Raw genomic sequence first — 18,311 nt, forward strand, 5'->3', positions numbered from 1 at the left:
GGATGTCTTCCTTCTAAAATGAAACCTTCAGGAACTGGCCTGGCTTGTGGTATCAGCAGGTTTATTCACATCTGCATCTGCATACATAACAAGAAAGTATAAAAGGAGGTAGATCTCATCTCGTGGGCAACAGCGCCTCTGTCTCCTCATAAGTCCTTCATCGCTTTTTTAGGACTACTTAATACATGTCATACACTCAGTAAAATACAATAAAGAAATAGTGATCGTATAGTGGATTACATTCGGGCAATCAATAAAACATTACGACATTGCATGCAATATGCAAATATACTCTGGACTGTTACCTATTTTACATAGTTAGAAATAACACATACAGTACAAAACACTTTGGCGAACAACCAGCAACATCACTCGGTCAACTCATTTACATATTTCAAGATCGCATCATAGGACAACGTACTGTACATACCTGCATACATAACAAGAAAGTATAAAAGGAGGTAGATCTCATCTCGTGGGCAACAGCGCCTCTGTCTGGAGAGACGACAACACGACACGACACGATGTTAACAGCTGCTAGCTATACATAATATTACTCGACAAAACACATGAAAAACATATAGTCAACTTAATGAAAACATGGCGAAAATGTTCTGAACCACACACTACTTAGCCAAGTGAAGCCAGCTGAACTTATATAAAGTTATAACGTAATTTAACATTGTTTTGCCCACGGACATCTACAGACACGTTTACCTCCTCATAAGTCCTTCATCGCTTTGAGGACTACCCACAATCCCTTGCTTTTAGCATTCATGCAGGCGAACCTTTTCAACAGCAGGTGGCGTAGTTGTCCCATTTAGCTGGATTTAACTCAGACCTATTTAACTATGTTACATATATACATTCTGTATATTGGACATTTTTGTCATAAACCAGTGTGAGTGAATAAAACAGCATTAAAATGCAATAAAGAACATGACTGTAGCGAAAAACCTGTGAAAAACCTCCATGCTATAAAGTAAAGCCAATGCAGAAGTGCCAAAAACTGCAGTTCCTCAAACGGCCACTTGAGGCTGGCTACAAAACGAGTCAAACTCCATGAGCAGAAATAAACATGTTTACAGCCTGGTACAGAAATTGCTTTGGTTTAACTAATTTACCCTTTTCCGAGTTTTACAACTGTACTGAGGCTTTTTTTTTTTTTTAAAGAATTCACCCGTCCAAATTATATTAAGGCTTAAAGTTTTGCATACAGGTGGTTTGTTTGAGCAGCCAGCCATCATTCAGCCCGCCTCAGGTCAGTCCACATCCGGTTTTGGAACAATAAGGAGGCGGTGGAGGAAGGACTGTCAAGATGCTGACGGTCAGAGCAGAGTAACAGCTCTTTAGAAACCTGTGGTTGATGTCACGGATACTTCAGCCATGTTTTATACTATCTATGGATTGTATTTGTCACAGTCTGCTCCTCTCTCACCTGCCTCTCAGTACTTTTCCAGCCACACCTCCCTCATCAGACCAACTCCCCTCACCTGCTTGACTCACCTGCTTCCCATCACAAAACAAGCCAGTATTTAAGCCCTCTCTGCTCACTCACTATCTGCTAGATTGTTCTACATGTTCACACTAGACTCTCCAGCAGTTTTCTCTGGCCTGAGCGCTCGTTGCTGACTCTGCCTGCCTTGGACTAACCTGTTTTTCTGTAATCCCAGGAACCGACCCTGCCTTCTGTCCCTGACCACGAGTTCAGCTTCTGGCCCCTCTGGATTCTGCCAGCTGGTGATGGCCCGGCTATCGGTGGCTCATTCCTGGTTAGTCTACTTGATTGCCTGTTTACCTGCTTGCTGTGCCCAGAAGAGACTATTTCAGCTGTTGCTTTGAACTGTGCTACTTGTCTACCAGCCAAGTGCAATAAAAGTGACTTTCATTTATTACCTTTGTCCAGTGTGCTGCATTTGGGTTCTTACTACACCCCTTACAGTATTGTTTACCCTGAAATAGCAGGGGTATTTTTATGACTTGGGGTCAGCATAAACCATCTTTGATCACAAAACTGACATATCCCTTTTTACGTTGATACACAAGATTGCACTGACACAAAAGTTAGGTTAGGCTGGTTTTCCTATATGTCAGCCTCTCTCTGGCCAACTCTCTGTTGGCCTCTTTCTAAAAATGTCAGTACAATGAAAGTGTAAGCAAACATTTGATTGTATAGGTTTTTGGTCTCCTGAGTGAAATACTGATTTCTTTTGCTTCTAAATGTTCACTATGTTCACCAGCTTGTCTCTAACTGTCTCAGTGTGCCATTTGGTGCTGAGCAGGTATACTGTACAGTCAGCTTTTACAGCTTTTTCATGAAAATAGCTTCTTTGGCAAATTCAGTTCAGTCTGGCTCTTGTCTCCTTTTGGCCTGTATCCACAACCTACAACAAAAGAGGAACTCCAGTTTCTGCATAAGTTTCCCATCAATGTGTTGCCTTTAATAGAGCTGCTGAATCTGAATGTCAGCAATCATTTGATAATGTTAAGTCTCAGTTCCTTTTTGTGCCAGACTATTTGTTATGTCAGTCCCTGAACTCTGTATATCCTGCTCTTGTTGTATCTTTGGGTTGCTGAGGATGGGTGGGCAGAGCAGAGGGGTTAAAATTAAGCTTGTACATTTAGTTTTTTTCCTAATTATGAGTAGTTAAAAATATTATGTGTAGTGATGGCCTCTGCCCACTCTGCTTGTATGCCTGTGCTTCCTTGGTGTATGCTTTACTTGTGCTGTCTTTAAAATGCTTAAGGGTCTTAATTGCAGGCTACATCAGTATTAATTTGGATTTGGTTCCATTCTCACACTTCACAACGCCCTGCACATTATTCAGACTGAGCCACTTTCACATCACTAATGCTACTACCACCACACCTCACCGCAATTCACTACTTCTGCTGAAGTTGTGTGTCAACTTCCCATTTATGCCATTCTTCGCTACATGGTTTGAGGGTTAAGTTGTCATAATAGCTGAACATTTATGGGCATATGAATAAGATTTGTTTAATGTTATATGCAAAGTGTAAGAGCCTGCTGTGCACACCTCTTCGTTGCATCAGTCACTGTAAACATTGTGGTGACTGAAGAGGCTGTTTGGCTGCTGGGAAACTTTTGTGAAGCAGCTACAGGAAGTGCCATGGACTGAGATTGTTACCCATAATGAGCATTTTCAAGAGGGGAAAAAAAGCACTGATGAGCAGAAGTGATGAATCTTGCAATATAGTGCTTACAGCGGATAATATCACAGGTCATCAGGGCATCAGGAAATGTCTCACAGACTTTAATTTCATTGACTTTTGCCACAATGTATTGTATATGTTTGTGTACTCGTTTCCGCTGAGGCTTCAGGCATCTAAAAACAGTGTGTTGGTTCACTTATTGTGTCGGCCTAATTCTCCTTATGAGAGTACCCCATAGGCATGAGGACCAGCTATGCTGAACATTCATGACATTAAAGGTATTAATTCACAAACCAGGAAATAAACTCAGCACCGCTTCCAGGTCAGTTCCTGGACCAGGGCAAATGTTACATATGTTCCTCTTTAAACTTTTGACTTTTCCCTTTACACTAAAGCAAAGTACAGCACACTGTAAATGCATTTTACTGCACAACATGAGAGAAATTTCCTTCAGCTACATGCAGCTTTGATTTCTCTAATAACAGATAGGACATACTGGAGCCAGAAAAGGCGAGATACACTCTCACCGGAGTTATTCAGGACAATGTTATTCAGTAAAAAAGATGGACAAATCACCCATAGTCAAACACCCTCTTTCTGAAACCCAACACAAACCAAGCTTACGGCACAGCACTGCTTCTCTAAATTAAAAAAAAACAGATCATCTTTCCTTATTTGACGCACAAACATCCTGAGCTGTAGTTAAAGATCCTTACTGTTGGAATCTCTCGATAAAAATAAATGTGAAGTGAGTAATCATGATGCCCATCTGGACTGCTTTATAAAGACCCCATGAGATGGTCTGTGTTTTTCTTTCATTACATCCTGTCACCATTGCCTCACACACACATTACCTCCAGTTTGTACATATACTAGAAAATATGTATTTATATATCATATCTAGTACAGTTTGTATGGAAATGTTGCTGCAATTATTTTACATTTATTAAATTCGCTCAGCCCCCTCCTCTTTGGGCATTGCATGATTCATTTTGTACAATTAAATATGAATTGCAGATGACATCATGATCCTGTTGTTCCTGGTCTAGCTGACACACGATCTTGTCTTCAGGCTGGCTTAGTGATTCTGTGTTTCCAGTGTTCAGAACCATGTATTCAAGTGTACTGATGTATTCTGTGGTCATACTAGACAGTACTTTACGTCATTAGACTTCACTGATTAGAACTTTTGAATATGCATCATGCACCATATGACCAAAATAAAGAAATGTGAAATATATATATTTTAAGAGAGATAGATAGATAGATAGATAGATAGATAGATACTAACATGTATTTATTGTCTATTACCTGCTTTATCTAGTACAGGGTTGTGGAGTCACAATTAACCATGATTGCTCATGACCACAATACAAGAAAACAGTTAAGATAATGCCATAATTCAACCCTATCTTCAACAGATTACATTTAGTACTAATGTGTTTTGGTAATTACACAGCCCTTAGTGGGCTTCAGTTGATACAGTGTGATGAATCCAATTACAGGGGTAAGGCTTGTATTGATTGACTGATAATGTAGCGTTTTCTGAGCAAAAACCTCAGAGGTCAGGTGAAGGACAAAAGCACCATGACAACAGAGAACTTGCTTGAAACATGCTCTGAGGTTTGAAAATGTTTAAAAGTAATCTGAAAGCTTCTTAACACTTTTACAAAGACGTGACTGACATCAGACACACAGCAGCGCAGTGTGATCAGCTGAGACCTTTCACCAAGCTCTGACATATTCTTTACCCATACATTAAACACTCAGCAGGCTGGTTCACGTTCCCTCACGACAAATTTTATCTGAAAAATGGAAACAGTCATAGAATTTGGTTTGTTTCTGAGGGTTGTTTATCATGGACGCATGTAAGACATGAAGGTTCTTTTAATGTTTATGGCAAGCCTGATATTGAGGCTAACTAAGCAGGAGAGGGGAGGAAGACTTTTACATCAGGACAACAGGAGAGGGGGAGGACAAACAGGAGAGAGGATCTGCTCTCATTAATTTTTCACTTTCATTTATAGTAAATTATTTAAGAGCCATGTTGCACTGCGTCTCTGATACAGCATGGACCCTCGTATTCACAACTTAAACACTAACAAAGGGACACACACACACACACACACACACACACCAGTATGCTCTATCCCAGCTCGTATATACACAATATTCATACATTCAGAACAGTGCATGTGTTTTACATACAGCCACATGCACTATCCCAGGGGAGCTGATTAGGGTGAGATTTGTCAGGCAACCTGCACCCCCCCCCAAAAAAACCCCACCACCCAACACACACACACCCCACTGCCAACTCTTTTTATATTGATCACACAAATATGCACAGGGATGGAGTACAGACCTTCCTCACTGCACTTGGTAATAACGTTGCATTCTTTTGTGTTAACCTATTCAGTTTTTGTGGAATAACCCAGGAGCTGCACTGCAAAAAAAAAACACATGCCTGTCAAAATCAAACAAACGTGGCATTTCATTGTAAGGCGTAGTAAAAAAATGGGAAGATATTTAGTTTTTACATTCTACAGTTTATGCTCTGATCAGCATTCATACTTAAACTGCACCTTACACTTGACTTGAACTAGACTTGACTAAAAAAAGTATTTTATTTTTTTTTCTGATTTGGTACTACATATATTATACTGTCATTATTGTTACTATATCTCCATTACAGTTTATAGTTAGTTAATGATTTGCTGCTGCTGTGCATCTGTGTCTCTCTATCTCTATCACAGGTTCCACTGTTACTGTAATCATTTTATCATTCATTGTAATTGTACAATATGTTTGTGTTGATTTGTTCTGTGCATGTGACATCTATTGCACGTCTGTCCGTCCTGGGAGAGGGATCCCTCCTCTGTGGCTCTTCCTGAGGTTTCTTCCACCTTTTCTCCCTGTTAAAGGTTTTTTGTGGGTTTTTCCTCACTTGAACCGAGGGTCTAAGGACAGAGGGTGTCACTCCCTGTGAGGCAAATGTATTTTGTGACTTTGGGCTATACAAATAAAATTAGATTTGACTTGATTATGTTGTGACAGACTTACTGCCACCGGGTTCTCTCAGCACAAACACTCTAAACACAAACACTAAAGCCGTTTCTCAGTGTTCTTTATTTGTCGGGGCGACACACCACAAACTTCACCCACACAATACAGCCGTTTGCAGAGCTTTTCAACGTCTCACTGCCGTCTGCTGTTTGTGGGTCTCTTCCAGTCCCACTCTGCTCTGCTGCCCAGTCCAGCACGCTACTGATAAAGGGGAGAGTGATTAGTTAACAATTTGCAGGTGTGCTAATGTTCTCCTGAGCCCTGTCCACAGTTTTAAATAATATAATTATTGATGACGAATAATTCCAGTTTAGCCAGTTTCAGGTCCTTGGTATTGTGCATGCTGGCTCACTGTTGCAGTTTACTGGGAGACACTTTAATGTTAGTAGTTAAACCCATGATTGTTCTGTAAGGACACTGCCTTGAAAATAACCTATATTTGTGTCTGTGAATATGGCTGCAGTTCTGTTATGAAGGACACTAAGGCTGTTCTTTACATAATACAAACTCAGTATATCATTCTATAGTGAGCAATGAAGATTGACTAAATCTTAATTGACATTTTTTTAGTCATCATTGAGAGGTGTTGAGTGTCACAATAGTAATTTCTGCACCTAAAAATTAGGATATATTGCATTCTGGGATTGTTACCAGAACATATATATAGCCTACTTTTTAAGCATAAAAAATATAATTATTATAATAAATACTAAATGCTAAACTATATCTATGTACTGTGCAGTCCAGCTTATGGAGTAATATAGTCTAAACATCACAAAATGTCAACCAGGTTAGCAAAAGTGTTCAATAAATGAACTCCCTGAGAGCAGACTGGTGTGTTTTTATATCAAATTCCACATTTCACAAGGTAACAAAAGGTGCCAACAGCACAAAATCTCTTCCATGTCTGAGACATATTGTGAAGCAGTGATGTCTGCTGCTTGGCCCAGATACATCACACTGTCTGGATACAGCATAGCAACAAGGCATCTGATCAAAGAGTATAGAAGAGAGGAATGGAAAGAGAGAAGAACTGTAGAGACATAGGCAGAACAAAATGGTAGAAAACAAAAACAAGAGGAGTTGCAGAGGGGAATAGGAAAGAGACCAACAGACATAGCAGCGTGCTGTAAAAGAAAGACAAAAAAAAACAGAAAGATGGAGGTCACACAGTGATGCACGATGATAGAAGGTTAGGTTATGCAGGGAATTAGTAGATCTAGAGAAGAATCAAATCAGGTATATGTTCTTTTTCTTATTTCATTTTAAGAAATTAGCAATATCCTCTTAACATTACTAGAATAAAACATTTGTAATACTATTCAACAAGCTCATGGCTGCATTTCTTACCAGCAGGATCAGAGTCTTGAAGAGTCTCAGAAGGAGTGTGTTTGGTGCTGATTACACGAAGGGGGATAATACGATGGTGGAATGTCTAACTTGGCGCAAAAAGCCACAAGTAACGAGGCAGGAATTTATCCCCTCTCCAAATATTAGAGCCATTCGTGAAGATTTTCTTTTTCCCTAATCAGCTATTCACATTTTAACACATTCCAAAGGTGGATGTTAAAATAAACAGGCTTCTCTCCTCCTCGCCACCATTTTTTTTTAACCTTTTTGCAGTCTAAGTGAGATCTGGGTCGACAGGTTTAGACGGTGCTCAGTCCTGTTAGCCCAGTAGTGACTTCGGTGAGTGAGGATGCACTGGGTGGAGAGAGATGACACATAGGGGCACAGATCCAGCACTGTCAAGCCATCAAAATCTATCCATAGCATCATGACAGTCAAGACCAGCAGGTTACAGAAGAACTTAACGCTCTGACATTTCCTGTGGGTGGAGGCTTGCAGAGAATGCTCTGCTCTCTGGAATGGCTTTAGAAAAATCTGAGCAGCAATGAGGATTCAGCAGGGAAAACTAATCCCTACCAACCTCCCAGCAGAGTTCAGAGAATGCTGACATAATAAAATGAAGAGCAGACTGTGCTCTGCCCGATCAAGCACAATGTTCCACATCTAAACTGATTCGATTGTTTTGACTGGCTGAAAAACAGACATACGATTTAGTGCATTTTCCTACATACAGACAGGTGGTGGTGGTGGTAGTGGTGGTATGGGCTTGAGCAGCATCTCAATACTTTTGTTCACTTAACCTGTGCTGCAATATTGTTTCATTTTCTAAGTCGGTGTCTGTTTATGTCACAGCTGAGTACTACCCTCTAGTGGTACATTTATGTACATGCACCTGGAAACACAGGACAACTTCCTTCAAGTGCTGCAGATTTTACTATGGATGAACCTTTTATCCCCCCTAAAAGAAAGGAAATATGGAAATAAAACAATAATTACAATAATATGATATTGTGACACTGGAAAATAATAACTGCTCACCACTGCATACATGTGACACTGATGATATAGACTATAGTAATGGAAAATTAAACATGACGGTCTGTTTGCAGTGTCAATAAGTCAATCTGAAGTTACCTTTTCTGGTCTCTGTACTCAGGTTAAAGGTTCTTCAGTTCTCTGGATCATAATGTGAGGAGATTGTATGTTCCTAGCTTGGGTTGACCTAAAATTTCATCAAGCTGTTTATGTTTTGAATTGACTGAAACACACAGATTTGTGTACATGAATTTATTGTAGAGTAGATTTAAAGTTTGCATTTGTTTAACTGCAGCTCAGTCTCGTTTGTGCATGTAATACCCACCTGCTCTTTGAAACTATGACATTTAATTGCTCTTTTCATGTATTTATGTTGTTATTTGTTCTTTCATTTGATGTTGAAGATGGAGGTTTATGTTACTGTATGCATGTGGTTGGCTTGTCTATAAAGAGCATTAAGGGGAGACATCAAGAAAGAAATGGTCATTGTGCATTTATTTCTAATATCTGTTATAACATAACTGCCTGTTATGAAAAGCTTGTATGCCAAAGGAGTCAGGCAGTGTTTGCATAGCTAAAGAAGATAAAGAAGATAATCATGATGCCATAATGTTGCCAGCTCGTTGTTTAACCATTCAACCACTGGAGTAGTGATGTGTCAGTCATGGACGAGCCGGTTCAAAGAGCCGACTCTTTTAAGTGAACAATGGGAACCGACTCACGTCCGTGAGGCGTTTATTTTTATTTATTGTGTGTGTTTTGTAAAGTAATACAGTGCGCTACCGGTGCTCCATGCATGCAGTGACTGAATGTGCATGATGTGCATCCAACAGTCAATAGCTGTCCTTGTTTTGCTTTTTATGTTTAAGTATTTCTAGGTTTTTCTATCTGCTTTGTGTAGCAGAGCGGTTCTACAGTTAAGTTAGCTCATTCATTGGGGCGTTTTCAGAGAGTTTACAACGATCTGTAAATGCAACTGTGTCAACTGTGACATGCTCGTCGTCTCCTTGGCATGCTGCATAGCTGTACCACAGTGGCATGTACATATTTACATGTGTATAAGCTTTTATAAAAGGCACATGCAAGGCTCCATCAAAATGTTGTACAATATTTTAGGAAGTTTACAAAGTAACAGTCTGTAAATGCAATGAAAACAATTGGCTAAAGCAATTTATTGATATTAGAAAATGCATTTTTTTTTTACTTTTGAATACATAGAAAGGATGTATTGAATAATTTAAATGATATATGCGTACACATACAAATCATCAAGTCAAAAATGCGCTAGAATTGTCTGTATTATAAAAGGTATACAGTGGTCCCTCGTTTAGCGCGGGGGATACGTTCTAAAAATAACCCGCAATAAACGAAATCCGCGAAGTAAGTTTAACAATTATTATAAATGTTTTACAACCACACACTTTTATACCACCTTTTTACACGCATTTTGTACAGTACTCCCTTAGTTAATCAGGACGCAGAACACATGTTCGGTTCTCCCTTAGTCAATTTAGGACGCAGAACACAATGCGCTTTCATACTGTACAGTATGCTGTAAAAAAAAAAAGCATGCAAAATTACACTAAAAAAATCCATGAAACAGTGAGTGAAATAGCGAGGGATGACTGTACATACAAAAATTACAGCACTATACCTTTTGTAAAGAGGTAAAGCCGTTTGGGAGCCGAAAGAGCCGGCTCTTCTTGGTGAGCTGAGTCAAATGATCCGACTCACTAAAAAGAACCGAACTTCCCATCACTTACACTGGCGGCTTTGTCAGGTGCTGGTGGCTCCAGTTAGCACTGTCCAATCAGAGGCCAGTTTTCTTCCCAGGCCCGCCTCCGTGCGGATTTCATTGGTAGGATTTTAATACGTAGTGGCGCTATGGGCGCATCCAGCGTGTGACACTACGGGGAGTTTCCTCCAGCGTCTGCAGGAAAACCAGCACCAGTAGCACCTGGACCAGGACCAGACGAGCAGGCTTCCTCCCTTCCTGTCCCACGGTGGATTTACGCACAGGTGAGTGAGCTACGGTGCAGAAGAGCATCTGTAACGAGGTTATAATCCTTTATAGCACAAACAGACTGAACTGCTGAGGTTTTGTTGAAGTTACGCAACAGTGGTGGAGGTGGTCAGCTCTATTGTTGTTGTAGCTTTAGTGTGAATGGTTGTTATTCCAGCTGAATGGGCATTCCCTTTATTGTAGAGGTGTGTGTGTGTGTTACAGAGATTATATTATATTATTATATTATTATTAGGGCTGTCAATCGATTAAAAGAAATTAACTAATTAATCGCAAAAATTTCTGTAATTAATCGCGATTAATCTATCAATAAATGTATCAATAAATTAAATGCATTTTGAGACTAAAGCTTATAATGAATATTTATTTATGTAAAATGATCAAATTAATGTAGAATAAACACAGAGATGGTATATTTAAATTCATTCATTTTATTGGCTTAAGGTGCACATATGCACAGTGCAAATAGAAAAAAAGGCAGAATGAGGAAATATACTGACGAGTGCCACACTCCTGTAGTGTAGACTGTTCCCGTGGAGGTAATTTCAGTCTTGCTACAGTAGCTTTATCAAGCTGACCTCCATTCAAGGCTGTGTTTGTTATCTCACATCTCCAAGGATGTGAACTTTAAATTCCCCCAGTTACCTCATCATCAGGTCCCAAGAGATCAGCCTGTGGATCTAAACTACAACTGCAGCATTTTGAGCATTTTGTTTGACAGAACACACAAAAAGATTCTGTGAGGAGAGATCATCTTTTTTTTTCTATATGTACAGTTATTCTTCTTGTGGGTGTCCCTGTATGTTGCTCTGTCTTAAAAATGACCAGAGTGTCCAGAGTTCAGCATGCCACCAGTGATCACTGATCCTAACCTGATAATTAGGGATGTAACGATGCATCATGACAAAAAAATCGTGACGACTTGCATGGATCGACAGAAAAAATGAATCGCGATTCTTGGCGAATGGGAACCCCGCACAGCGCGGGCTCTCACTGGTCAAGGCTTCCCCGGCACATTGCGTGAGCGTGGCGTATTTGGTCCGTCCTGCACACGACTTCAAACCCCACTGGGAGTGTTTCAGAAGCGAGTGCCCGCCAGACAAGAGTTAAATATGCTACGCTACCAGTTAACAGCAGTTTACTGTGAGATTGTTTCTAAAGAAAGGAGATATTTGTCATGTGTTTTGTTGTATGTTTTTTTCTTACAAATAAAAAGATAATTTTATTTGGTCATAATTTGTCTGTAGCTCATTTTGATTTTAAAAAATCGTATCGTGATCAAAGAATCGTGACTCGAATCGAGTCGTGAGTTGAGTGTATCGTTACATCCCTACTGATAATCTGACCGCTCTCCAGAAGTCAAAGGCGCAGTGGCCATGGAGGCAACCAGGAGACGAGCCCAGCACAGTACCAACGGGAAGACATCTGGACACGGGGAGCAGCCAGCACAGTGGGGGAGAGCATGGTGAGTTGAATTTATGTCGCAGTTTGCTAAAGGCCATGTCATGGTGGACTGGAGCTGATCCCAGCTGGCATTGGGCAAAAGGCGGGGTACACCTTGGACAGGTTGCCAGTTCCACACAGAGAGAACATGGAAACTCTTTGAAGCAGGGACCTTTCTGCTGTGAGGTGACAGTACTAACCACTTGCACCACTGTGCCCCCTTTAGATTGTCTAGATTACATCACACAGACCTGACCTAGTACCTGTCAACACAGTAAATAATTGATATAGTCAGTGTCGTTTATCAGTCTTCTGGGATTATGGCATAATTACAGTAACCAGATCACCATACCTGTGATGATCGGTTTATCCTCCCAACACACAAAAACCTTTGAGAGCAGCAGAGAAAATTACCACAATAATTACCACAAGGTTGCTTTCAACCAAGTAAAGGCAAGTCACTTCTAAAATTAAATAATTAACATTTAAGTCTCACTTTTTGTTAAATAATATAGTTTTATTCATTGGTTGCTTGTACATACGCAGTAAAGTGCAAATGATGCCGTCCTTCATTTGAAGTTTGCTGTTGATGTTTGTTTTTTTGCTTTTTTAATATGACATCATAGTAGTTAATTGTAGGGGTATCGTATATGAAAGTTATCTTATATGACAATCTAAAATGTTTTTCATGATAACTAGTGGTTTATAAACCATTTTGAGGTCTTGGTAGCTGACTGAGGCAAATCTTGTGTTCATCCTTTGTGCAATGCGTTTGAAATCAGAGCTGCCACACACACACACAGACACACACACACACACACACACACAGCCTCTGAGTGGTTGACAGACTCAACTTAAGGCATCATGGGATTGTCAGTGAACAACATCAGTTTATAACTCACACTAAGAAAGTTTTCATATCTGTGCATACACACAAGGATACAGATATACCTGTGTTGACCAGTATCAACAAATAAAAAAGGGCCTGCTATATATCATTTATAGAAAAACACCAAAGCTTTTTTTTTTTTTTTAACACCTAATTTGACTTGCTAGTAATATTTGGAATACAAAGATCTGACATGGTATACATAGAGCATTAGTTTTGAGTTCACGTGTCAGTATTTTCTTCTCAAACCTTGTCCATAAAACATGATGTTACCAATCACAGCTTTATCTGCTGTCATGTCCTCATACTGTATCTGTATGCATGTCTGACATCCTCAGGGAGGTGGACTGGTTTTCCCTGATCTCCGTCATCGGCCTCCTTTGCTTTGCCCCTTTCATTGTCTTCTACTTCGTGATTGCCTGCGATCAGTACCAGTGCTCCGTCAGCCAGCCACTGTTTGAGTTGCTCCAAGGAGAGACCACGCCCCTCACCATCTGGGCCCAGGCAGCCTCCTTCACCTGGTCAGCTGCTAAGATATATGCCATCTGGGTGGCCTTCCAGGTAAGAAGTTAGAAAGTAATGCAGAAAGTTTTCAGCTGTTTCAGCAAATGTAAGTAAGTTACAGGTTGTGTTGTCCCTCAGGCGTTCCTCTATATGTGCATTCCTGACGTTGCTCATAAGTTTCTTCCTGGCTTCGTTGGTGGAGTGCAGGACGGAGCACGGACCCCTGCTGGTAATTAACACACACGCATTTGTTTAAGGAGCATTACACTAATCTGTTTTAAGAGAGAGTGACTCCTGATGCAACACTTGATCCCTATTAAAAATGTTTATTTTCAAACCCACAGTGCAGATGTCGTAAAATCAAACTTCCCGAGTTGTCTTCCTCCTTCATTGCTGCAGGTCTGATTAACAAGTACGAGATCAATGGGCTGCAGTGCTGGCTCATCACTCATGCTCTGTGGTTTGCCAATGCACACTATTTCCACTGGTTTTCTCCCACCATCATCTTCGACAACTGGATCCCCCTGATGTGGTGTGCAAACATACTGGGCTACTCTGTGTCCACCTTTGCCTTTATAAAGGCCTACCTTTTCCCCACAAACTCTGAGGACTGGTGAGTACTGATAAACACATCCAGATGACAGCTGCAAAAATGTTTTGTGTGTCTGCACAGTGCTTAGAATACCTGATAACATTAACTTGTTTCCGTCCACAGCAAGTTCACAGGGAACATCTTCTACAACTACATGATGGGCATCGAGTTCAACCCACGCATTGGCAAGTGGTTCGACTTTAAGCTTTTCTTCAATGGCCGGCCCGGCATTGTAGCCTGGACTCTCATCAATCTGTCCTACATGGCCAAGCAGCAGGAACTGTACGGCCATGTCACCAACTCCATGATCCTTGTCAACGTACTGCAGGTAAGCCGGAATAAGGATGGATGAGTATCTTATGAAGAACTGTGCTATTCCTGTGCTGCAAAATGTCTCATGTTGGTGTTGATTTCTTTTTACTTTGCATTTTATAACCCTAGAAAGTTGTTTATGTCATGTTCGTCTCACATATACTTACGTTTTATACTGTAATTTTAGATACTCTTGAGCATCTTTCACCTAATTAGGCTGAGATGTGTAAGAGTCCTTCCTAACTCAATTAAGATTGAAGATTAAAGATTAGGGCTGTATGAAAAGTAATTAAGACACAATAAGGTTGTGTTAAGTGAAAAACTAAAGCAGATCATAGCCGGCTAGACTGTAGCCAGCCTTAATCATTATAGACCTGTAAGACCTGAGAATTGTAAATAGAGTCAGAGCAGGAGTGATTCAGACAATGAGGAACGACGAAACGTAAATTTTTGGAATAGTAACTGTGACCCAAGCAGACAGGATTTTCAGGGTTCCACATGAGGTCGGAAAGTGAGATAGAGCTCTGAAGCTTAGTGTGTTAATCTCTGTGACCGGCTTCCTACTTGAAGCAGGAGTGAAGAAAAGAAGAAAGGAGTGTCAATAGTGGAGGACGCTAATTTGGTTTTGTTTGAATTTGGGGGGATTTCCTGTCAGAGTGTATTTTGAGTGTTACAGGGTTAAGTCATATGAGAGAGCTCCTCTGAAATCACCTCTCAGTTCCTGCTGTCAGGAATCTGGACATGTTGCTACAGGACGTAGAGAAGTCAGAGGATATGGGACATGTTGTGTGTGTGTGGAGAAGTGCTAAATAGAAAAAGAAGCAGATAAAATGGTTTGCACTGTGAAGGGAATCGACAAACAGGGTCAACGCAGGTCCAAAAAAGGATGAAGCAAATGAAAGTCAGATCACAGCAGAAAAGAGATTATCATATGCTGAAGCTGCTAAGAGGATGGAGACACACGGTGAAAGGAGGTTCATTCAACATTGTCGACACATCGGGAGATAATAATTAGCATTCTGAAGCTGTTTAAATCCAGCACTTGGTGGTAATGTAGCGTGTGGATACAGACTGCCATAAAATTCAACAGAAGAAGAGAGTCTGGCTCTTAGTAGTGATTATAAAGATCGCACCTATCTGAGAAAAGACGGCACCCTGATCTGAGCTGTCGGTTTGTGTCTGAGGAGAGATTATCCAAGAGATGTCGGGTTGTTAAAGTCAACTGAACAGTGTGTGGATTCTCCTTTGTCCCTGCCAGGTACCTAATGCTAGCCAGCCATTTGATGTCCTGTCATTACGAACAGTAGAGAGATCGATCATTTGCCAACAAAAATAAATAATTCCAAAGTTTATGAAATGAGTGTTGCTCACTAGATTAATGTAGAAGAAGTTTAACATCCCAGGATAAAATCTGAGAAGTAACCGAATCATCATGAACGGAATCAAAACCACTATTCTGAACATCAGCGCGGATATCCAGTGCCATTACAGATGTTCATCCTTCTTTGACTTTATTACATTTAAGACTCTCTGCTGCAGTTTGAGTAAAAAGTGAATCCATCATTCTGTCATGAGTCATAATAATAACTGGAGGATTGTGTCGTCTGTGTTTTCTTTTAGGCCATCTATGTGTTGGATTTCTTCTGGAACGAGGCGTGGTACCTAAAGACTATTGATATCTGCCATGACCACTTTGGATGGTATCTGGGCTGGGGTGACTGTGTCTGGCTGCCCTACCTCTACACACTGCAGGTAACACACACACACACACATACACACAGACACACTAACACAATAAATCTGAAAAAATAAGCGGTCTTTAGCTGCATCATGTGTAAATTCACAGTGTGAGTGATATCACAGTGCAAAACTGAATCGAAAAGTCCATCTAATAAATACTTACATAATCATTATTGTACTCATCATGGACATTTAAATAATAGATTCACTAAAGCAACATTAAGTTTAATTAAATGTGTTCTGGCTCTCCAGGGTCTGTACCTGGTGTACCATCCAGTCCAGCTCTCTAACCCTCATGCCCTGGCTGTCCTGTTGCTTGGCCTTGTTGGTTATTACATCTTCCGCTCCACCAACCACCAGAAGGACCTGTTCCGGCGCACTGACGCTTCTTGCTCCATCTGGGGCAAGAAGCCAACGTACATCGAGTGCGCATACCGCTCCGCTGACGGTGGCGTCCACCGTAGCAAGCTCCTGACCTCGGGTTTCTGGGGAGTGGCCCGGCACTTCAACTACACCGGTGACCTGATGGGATCACTCGCCTACTGTGCCGCTTGTGGCTTCAGCCACATACTCCCATACTTCTACATTATTTACATGACCATCCTGCTGGTCCACCGCTGTGTGCGCGACGAGCACCGGTGCAGCAGCAAGTACGGCAAGGACTGGAAACGCTACACGGATGCTGTGCCGTACCGGCTAATTCCTGGAGTTTTTTAGACGGGAAGAGGAGGCAGAGGGGCAGGGAGGGGCTAACATAGGTAACAGAAATTCTGAAATTGGAGTGTGGTAGCAAGATAAACACAAGGTGTGTGTGTGTGTGTGTGTGTGTGTGTGTGTGTGTGTGTGTGTGTGTGTGTGTGTGTGTGTGTGACTGTGTGTTTTATACATCTGAAGAATACACCAGACTGATGTTTTGTATGTATTTTTAGTACATGTATAAACTGCTGCACATGTGTATTTCAGTTACATGTATTCATGTAAATCTCTGCCTTTTGATACACCAGCTTTCATAATGCTGTGACACATTTTTGTAAATAGTACAATATATTGTACAACTCAAGCCGCATCGGTCCTGCAGTGGAGTGGTAACATGGTAACTTTATTCATTTGTGAAAGAAAAATACCAAAAAGCGGCTTGTTTAGTTTCTCAAATATGAGAATTTAATGTTTTTTGGTTTCTTTCATTCCAAAATTGAACTCCTGTTGTTGTTGTTGTTTTTTTCATAAAAGCAATTTCTTATCACAGAACACTCAGCTTAATGGACCAAATGTAATTGCCTGCCTCACTGACGAAATCGGACTCATAATAAGTTATGTAATCTTCGTATAAAGGTTGTCTTGTTGGTGAGAAGTTCCTTCCTTGTGGTTCAGAGCAGCATGTTCACATTATTCAGCCTCGTGATAAACAGATTTACAGACTCATTAGACAGCAAGAACCGCAGATATTCCCAAACAGCACTTTCTGTTCTCACTGATGTTCGCTGAGGCTGTGAAGCTTAAAGCTGAACTTAACAAGGTACGAGTTAGTTAGAGATGATTGTATTTGCTTTGTGTTCGACCAGCATGTTGAGTAGATCAAAGTCTAGCCACGTTGAAGCTCTGTGTGCAACCATAACATTGTTTTGTTTGTTTTTATTTCCTCATACCAGCACTGCCTTCCATAAAGTAACAAAATAAACTTTAATTTTTGTTATGACTGTTTTCTATCTACCTACAGTACTTGTATTCTCTGTGTATTATTTTAGTGATATTCTCCTATTTTGGTGATCAGCGTGGTCAAAAGGATCCTGAATGAATGTGTCCATCAAAGTAGCTAACCACAGCATATAATAGTAACAGCTCACACCACTGTACCCTTGATGTCAGTTCTCATGTTTAACACTAGGGGGCAGCAGATGACAGCTAATCTCAGTGGATAGAGTTGTATTTGTACAGCAGTGAGTTTATCTGAAACACTTAACTGTTTCAACATCACCATCAAGTCAGACCAGTGATGTCCAAAGTACGGCCCGGAGTTCATGCTTCATATTTATAATATATTTTTTGGCCTGCTAGGATTGTCAGATACTGTATGGCTGAAAGATTTGTCTTTTTTGGTTGACATAACGAAGCATTTGAATGTGCTAAACATTAACCTCACCTGCTGGTGTTATGTACCTGTGTATATCTGTAGATGTAACACA

At 40.6% G+C, this 18,311-nt stretch overlaps 1 protein-coding gene and 1 long non-coding RNA gene across 2 annotated transcripts; one reads left to right on the forward strand and one right to left on the reverse strand.

The window, feature by feature from the left end:
* LOC113746359 (uncharacterized) lies at positions 1 to 751 on the reverse strand. The gene is made up of 3 exons (XR_003462792.1): positions 718 to 751; positions 431 to 495; positions 1 to 77 (listed from the first exon to the last, which is right to left on the reverse strand). It is a non-coding gene; the product is annotated as an uncharacterized LOC113746359 (long non-coding RNA).
* Positions 752 to 10,515: 9,764 nt separating this feature from the next.
* Positions 10,516 to 17,844, forward strand: dhcr7 (7-dehydrocholesterol reductase). The gene is made up of 8 exons (XM_019261535.2): positions 10,516 to 10,644; positions 12,005 to 12,113; positions 13,319 to 13,541; positions 13,623 to 13,713; positions 13,884 to 14,097; positions 14,200 to 14,404; positions 16,009 to 16,140; positions 16,381 to 17,844. Exons 2-8 carry the CDS (start codon positions 12,025 to 12,027, stop codon positions 16,843 to 16,845), a joined length of 1,419 nt encoding a protein of 472 aa, XP_019117080.2. The 5' UTR covers positions 10,516 to 10,644; positions 12,005 to 12,024; the 3' UTR covers positions 16,846 to 17,844.
* The last annotated feature ends 467 nt before the right edge of the window (positions 17,845 to 18,311 follow it).

This window comes from Larimichthys crocea, chromosome VIII (assembly GCF_000972845.2).
Source record: "Larimichthys crocea isolate SSNF chromosome VIII, L_crocea_2.0, whole genome shotgun sequence".
Taxonomy (NCBI): domain Eukaryota; kingdom Metazoa; phylum Chordata; class Actinopteri; family Sciaenidae; genus Larimichthys; species Larimichthys crocea.

Excerpts from the sequence above, each read along its gene's own strand:
- dhcr7 (XM_019261535.2), top strand. The coding sequence starts at position 12,025 with ATGGAGGCAACCAGGAGACGAGCCCAGCACAGTACCAACGGGAAGACA. Across the intron at positions 12,114-13,318 it reads GCACAGTGGGGGAGAGCATG|GGAGGTGGACTGGTTTTCCC; the intron begins GTGAGTTGAATT and ends TGACATCCTCAG. Across the intron at positions 14,098-14,199 it reads CCCACAAACTCTGAGGACTG|CAAGTTCACAGGGAACATCT; the intron begins GTGAGTACTGAT and ends TTCCGTCCACAG.